Genomic DNA, 6,973 nt, shown 5'->3' with positions numbered 1-6,973 from the left:
CAGCACTTGCATGTGTGTGTGTTCATAGGGTGAGTCCCAGATGCACACGCCACCATATACATGCACCCCCACGCACACTATCATACACGCAGACCTCCACATCCACACCCCTCACGCACTCCAGCCACCCTCCCCCACACACAGCCCCCCACAAACTCCATAGCGATCCACACCCCACATATCCACACATACCCACATGCTCCCTCATCCCACACTTACCCCCCACACCCTGCCCCACATACCCATACACTAACAGCCCTCCACAAACCCATGCCTCCCACCCCCCACAATATACAAGCGTAAGACTTTAAGCTATTGTGCAATCACCTCTATGTACACCACACAAACACATGTAAATCAGGACAAAAATATTTTCTGAAATCAAATTAATGTATGTTGTAGATGTTTGATTTTTAGAATATTATTTGGTATTTTTTTGGTTCTGAGATAGCAAAAACCCTTGCTGACAGGAATTATTCTAGGGGCAAGGGGAGGGACTTTTGGTGGCAAACGTCAGGGGTTAGAGAATGTGATTTCTGGCCCCAAGATGGCGACTAGGGGGCAGGGCACGGCTCTCAACAGCTTGCCAAAACTCGGTAAATGGCGCTCCACCCAAAATAATTGCCCACCCCTGTTCTAACTCAATCTGGTCCATTAGTTAATGCCATTCTGTGCATTCTCTGTCACTTCTAAGCAAGCAGGGATGCAGAAACCAGACACAGAGCTGAGGAAATCCCCACGTTACTGAAATTGAGAGACCAAAAGGCAGGTTGAAAATCTAGAAAAGGCATCTATAAAATCAGCTCTTTCTGGCCATACAGAAAAAGCTTGAGTCCCAAACACTGCCGTGTGTGTTGCTCAAAGTTCCCCAAAATATTGAGAAAGTCTCACTTACTTCTGGGAATGCACTAATTTGTGCATCAGTATTGAATAAGAAACAAGAAAATGGCTTATCTGGCCCACCTTGGTTACCCGTGAGTGGCTGAGCTGATTGGAATTGGTGCTGAGCACTCCCAATGTTATGTGTGCTCAGGCTCTGTCTTACTCCATGCTTGTTTAAGCAAGTAAAGCACCTGAAGGGTTGAAACAGACAGTGGGAGCAGAACCTGGGCTCTTTATCAATGGTCTGTTTGGGGCAGTGTGTGCCCCAGTAAGTGCATTAGCTAACAAGGGATCTAGTTCAGAGATTAGCACATGATGGTGGCAAGTGAATCTCCAAATGCTTCCAGCCTATCATTTCCTTTTCCCTCTAGGAACAAGACTATTTGCTAGTAACTGATGTGTCAAAGCAAGTCACAAAGCTGGATGTGAAGCCCAGGAGAAGCAGAATGGGCAGCACCATGCAGGAATGGGACTTACTCTAGCACTCCCTGCACAAATAGTTCTGCAGAGCTGCTGTGTGAATGGCCTATCGGCAGGTTGCAGTGCTGTAGCTGCACTCTTCTGTGAGATCAAGAGCCAAGGCTATGTTGGGAACAAACTGGAAACAAATGGGTCCCAAATGCATTGCACAGGGAAAGCTGGCCACCCCCTTACCATACAGTTAGAGAGGCTGTACCCCAAGCATATGTGACAGAGATATGTCCTTCTGGAGGAAGCTTATGGAGGGAGTTGTAGTTGAGAAGGCCTACCAGCATGGTCACATACAGTTGTTGATCCCTCAGGTGGCTGCTCCTTTAGTCAGCAGGTCCCTTTGCCCCAGCTATACCAGCGTTACCTCTCTCTCCCAGCCTGCTCTTCAATAGAGTCCGAAGCACACTCCAGTGAGGTTTGTAGGGACTGTAGTTGGTTCATGGTCTCCCGCAGCAGGAAGCGGCTCACAAACTGCTCCATCTTTGAGGACCTTTCATACTCCTGCAAGCAGGACACAGGAAAATATCATCCCTGTGGCCAGAGAAGGGGAACTTCTCTATGGGAGAACAGCAATGCAACTGGCAACTTCTGTGATAAACACATGGTCATCCCAGCTGTCTAAATCTTAGTAACTTTAGTGGGTCTCAAGTGCATTACTGAGCTGGTGTCCAGGTCCTACACTGCAGAGCAGTAGAGATCCTGTTCCTTTGCAAATCCTACTGTTTCACAGTTTGTAAATTGAGCTGGGCACAGGTATGTGGGGAAAGTACCTAGCTCTCCTGGCCCTGGAGAAAAAAGTGAAACTGGAAAGCTATTTCAGAACTGAAAAATAGTAAGATGCTGGCACACATTTACTTAATGGCATGATGGGCTCTGATCGCCAATCCCAACAATCGTACCTCCTGCCATGCCACACATCTATGACAGGAGGCATGTGGTTGTTGGAATCAGGGTTCTAATTGGGCTACACCAGCAGGGAGATTAGGGCACTTCCACCCCCTCCCCTCCGCGGTAGTTGCAAACACACAGGCTCTCCTGCTAGAACCTTTGAAAACTGCATGTGCACCTGCCCTGCGGGGCATGACAGTCAACCAGCCAGATAACAGGGACCCCCAGGACCCCCCGTGACTCAGCATTTTCAAGTGCTTTCCTGAGAGTGCTGCAGGGTAAGGCAGAGAAGGCTGCTTGGTGTGGGGTTTGCCAAGTTCCCAGAAGAGAGAGCTACTTGCAACCCAGTCTCCCAGCAGCTCATTTCTGACACTGGAACTGGGGCTGTCTGGGGCTAACAATCAGGATTGGCATGGACATGCTACATGTTTGATTTACAGTGCCATATGAATGAGCCCTCAAGATATTCCACATCTTTGTGGCTGGTTTACCAGTTTATGGCACCATAAGTCAGCTGCATACATAGTATTGTACTATTTATGGCACGATTGACACATTCATTGTACCACAAATGTAATGTGTGCCAAGGGTCTTAGATATTTCTCTAGCCCCTTCTACTAGTGACATCAAAATGTTAAGCTTCACAGCAACCCATCTTTTGGAAACCTAAAACCCAAGGATTTCAGTGGTACTCAGGGCTTCTGTTCAGTGCAGGAGAAAACTTTAACTTTCAGTGGGTACAATTGTCATCCAGTGCAATCCAGGGTATGGGGAAGCCAATGGCAAAGGGTAGGTGTAAAACAAGGGGAGGGCTAACATTACCTCAGGGATTTAAGGGCAAAATTACCATTGAAAATCAGTGGGACTTCTGCTCCTAACCCTCTTAGGCATTTTTGAAAAGTTCCTCCATAACATCCCCTGTCAATAAGATACAAATGAAAAACAACAGATGCTGCTCTGCATGCAGACTAGAGATCAGTAGGACCCCATTCACCAGTAAAGGTGAGGCCAATTTGTGAGAAGTCTAATGCTGTGTTTGCCTCACAAATTCCATCCCCATAAATACTTTACTGGAGCTTGTGTGAGCAGAGCACTTACATGTTGTTTCTGCACATGGCACTGCAGCCACTATTTCAAATGCAAACTGTGCGCAAAGTGTCTTTATAACAGCTTCCTTTCAAAGAGAACAAGGCAAGTTAAAGTAATGGCTGATTCTATTGCAATCAGAACACAGGTAATAATGAGGCAGCAGGATGCTGTCTCTCACTTTCCTATGCAGCCTGCATATGAAATCAATGATAGACCAATTGTATAAGAGGAGGATACTTTGTCCACACAGACAGTACCCACTGTGAGAACAAACCTATTAAGCTAGCTCTGACTCCTAAATTATGTTATCAATTATCAAGTGTAAAATCCATGTGAAAAAACAATCCATCTGCAGCTGTGCCAACTGGCAATCTCTTTGTCAAGGCTATAAGAGGCGCTCCAGGAAGTCCTAAGCAAGGTATGGACATGACTGTATTTGCTTGCCACTAGAATTTTGATTTTCCCATCTGATTTCTGGCTGCAGAGGCTGATAGTTTACTTTTATGGCAGTGACTGCCTCAACGGTTCCTAAGGCCAAATCCTCCGGAGTATTTAGACACCCTATTTCTATAAGTGAGACTGGTGGCTTCAGAACTATAATCCAAGAATTACTAGTGGTCTGCAAGGCCAAGGTCCACAGCTCACACTGTGCCTTGCGCTGCTCAATTCAAAATGTGATGAATAAGGGTACATGTGATCTATGATAAATTTTGAAGGCTAACAGAGGTTCCACTGGGTACCTCTATCTGGGCCCCAGCTGTGGCTCGTAAAACCTTATATGCTCTGATTCTGTTAGTCTGTAAAGTACACCTCTACCCTGCCTTCTGCCTGACTTCAGTCTAACATGGCTAATGATCATTATCTGCTCTAAGACAAATCAATCTTAAATGTGTTTCTATATTGTTTAATATACCACCTCATCTTTTTATGGTACTCGTTATCTGAGTGATTCACAGGCACTTGACCCTGTACCAGAGTGGCACTCCTTCAGCCTGACCTTCCCACAGGAAAGACCTCTTAAGCCACAGCAGCCTTATAAGGCAAGGAAGCAGGAAGATATTGTTAAATGAATTCTCTCCTTCCCACTAACCTGCAAAATCTTCCAGTCCCCAGGGAAGTGTGTGCTTGTTCATCAGGGACGAAGGAGCTATTTTGGTCCTGTCCCAGTTACAGCCAAACACATAATCAGTACTGACAGAGTTTCATTATCATAGGTGCTATTAAACAGCTGGATGAAGCCAGAGTGGTCCAACCTACTAAAGAGACATGCTAAGATTGATCCCCAAGAATAGGAGAGAGGCCAAATAAGCTCTTCGAAGGCTCTGTGCATGAATATGTCCTTCTTTGCATCTGTTCTTGGCCGCCAGCAGGATGCCAGCATGGTAGGGGCTTGTAAGCCCATGCCAAAGTAAAGACTGTCTGAAATGTCACTGACACTGTGCAAATACAGAGGAAGGCATCTGCTGAATTACAAAAGAGTCTGAAAGGAGGGGAGATCTGGTTTGGAACAAATGTCCAGGGAGTGCTTTCATGGATTCCATGAAATGTCCATGCCATGACACATATCAGTTTCACTGATATTACCCTAAAAGTGGTATCTGTGATTTGATTAGTCTCCTTTTCTAGTTAATGATTGTGCAGCAGTGTGAAGAAGTGACAGAAGCCACAGGACATTTGTGCCATGAGGATTACAGTCTTGCAACATAGCCTTTCAGGTGCTAATACCCCAGCCTGCCTATTCACATTCCAGCTGCAAGGAAATGTTTGTTTTGGTTGGTAATGGTGAGCACTGCATCAGTTCAGTTGGCCTGGCATAAGCTGGAGGGAAAAGAAGCACAGGCATAAACTAGAGGAATTTCTGAGAAGAACAGCTTAAGTGACACAAAGCCTGGAAGAGCTGTCATACATGGAAGGTTGATGGGTGTAATCTGTGCACTTGCCCTGATTTGGGCTTCATAAACATTAATTAGATATCACAGTACACCATGAGGTAGCTGCAGTGGAGCTGTCAAGGGATTTGCTAATTCACAAAGTCAATGTAGCAATATGGAGAATGGAACTCAGAGTGCCTGGCACTAAGGCTGTGCAAAGCTTTGGTTCACGATTTGATTTGGTGAAGATTCAGCCCAATTCAGAGGCTGAATCTCCAAATCCGAATCAAATCGCTAGAAGCTTAAAACTTTCTGAATCGATTCAAAGCCTCCAAATCAATTTAGAAAAGATTCAGAAGAGATTCGGCAATTCAGAAGGAGGGCTTTATGTGGAACCAGAAACTTAGGAGAAGAAGGTGGACCAGGGAGGGGATGGGGAGCAGGGAAGGAAGGACTGACATCTCTAGCTGGCCAGTGACTGTGATTTCTCCCTGACTGCTGTTCCAATCACAGTGCCTTGGGAAGGGACATAGAAACAGCATAAAAGTCTCTGTGTGCAGGCTTTTCTGTCCCTTTCCTGAGCTGTTTCTGCCTGAGCAACAGCGTCTAAAAGGTACTGTGGCTACTGGTCGGCTTACTAGTCAGCAGCTGGCTACTTTTTGTTGTTAGAAAGGATTGGATAGGATATACCTTAGTTTAGCTTAGTTGAGCATCTCTCTACTTTACTGTCCAATTAATTTCTTTCAATTTATATTTGTTCTCTTTTTTTTTTTGGAATACTTTTAAAAAAGAAAGCTGCGTTTCCCTGGCAGTGTGATCCATCATTGTGCAGGGAAGCACACGTTATACACACTCACATATCATAGAAGAAGTCAGATATTCATAGAAGAAGAGATTCAGAAGCAGATTAGATATAGTTACTAGTTATTAATATTATTATAGTTAGTTTACATACAGACTAAAGACAACACAGAAGTCAGATAGAGATTCAGATTGAGATTAACACATACAACACAGAACTCAGAGTCCTAGAAGAAGGAGATATATTATTTTAGGTACACATTACAACACAGAAGAAGAACAAGAAGTACAGTAGTAGTCACACATTCACATTAATAGTATATCAAAGAAGACGACACCGTATATAGTTATTAATAATCAAAGCAGAGTCCAGTGCACACAACACAGGAAATAAACACACAACACAAAAGGAGTCACGCTTCACATTTGTAATTCATAGTAAATAAATACATCACAGCACAGAAGAAGACAGACAGACAGCACATATTTTTACATAGTTCTTAATAATCATTAATCAATCAAACCTAATCAATCAAAGAAGAGTCCAGTGCATGCAACACAGAGGAAAGAAAACACACGACACAAAAGGAGTCACACACACACACACACACACACACACACACACACACACCCCCTTTTGCAGCACAGGAAGATTAATATAAAGTGTGCTGGAAAGGCAGGTGCAAGGGCTTCTGGTACGGGTGGGAGAAGCAGTAGGAGGAGAACTAGAGGTGCAAGTTCCTCCCCCTCAAACATAGATGCATCCTTTTCCCAAGCAGCCATGAGGCTTCTGCTGCCAGTGGAAGCAAGGAGGTGAAAGCAGTACCTGTACCTGATGCCCCTGCCCCTACACCACCTCCCCTAACCCCAGAAATTGTCACCAGCAGCAGAATCACTGTCTCCTCCACCCCAATGTCATCTCCCAGTTTGTGCTCCACACCCCTCAAAGTTCCCCTAGACCCAGGTCTCTT

The 6,973-nt window shown here is 45.0% G+C and overlaps 1 protein-coding gene across 1 annotated transcript in view; it reads right to left on the bottom strand.

The window, feature by feature from the left end:
• Nucleotides 1-6,973, bottom strand: part of NECAB3 (N-terminal EF-hand calcium binding protein 3) — a 121,654-nt gene that overhangs the window by 16,894 nt on the left and 97,787 nt on the right. Inside the window, exon 5 of the mRNA XM_019513012.1 lies at nt 1,718-1,854. Within this exon, the coding sequence (XP_019368557.1) occupies nt 1,718-1,854 (137 nt within the window). The remainder of the gene's footprint in view (nt 1-1,717; nt 1,855-6,973) is intronic.

Source organism: Gavialis gangeticus, unplaced genomic scaffold, assembly GCF_001723915.1.
Source record: "Gavialis gangeticus isolate Ggan-Ray unplaced genomic scaffold, GavGan_comp1, whole genome shotgun sequence".
Lineage (NCBI taxonomy): Eukaryota > Metazoa > Chordata > Crocodylia > Gavialidae > Gavialis > Gavialis gangeticus.
Note: the sequence above shows the minus strand (reverse complement) of the source record. Positions and strands in the feature narration are given on the sequence as shown.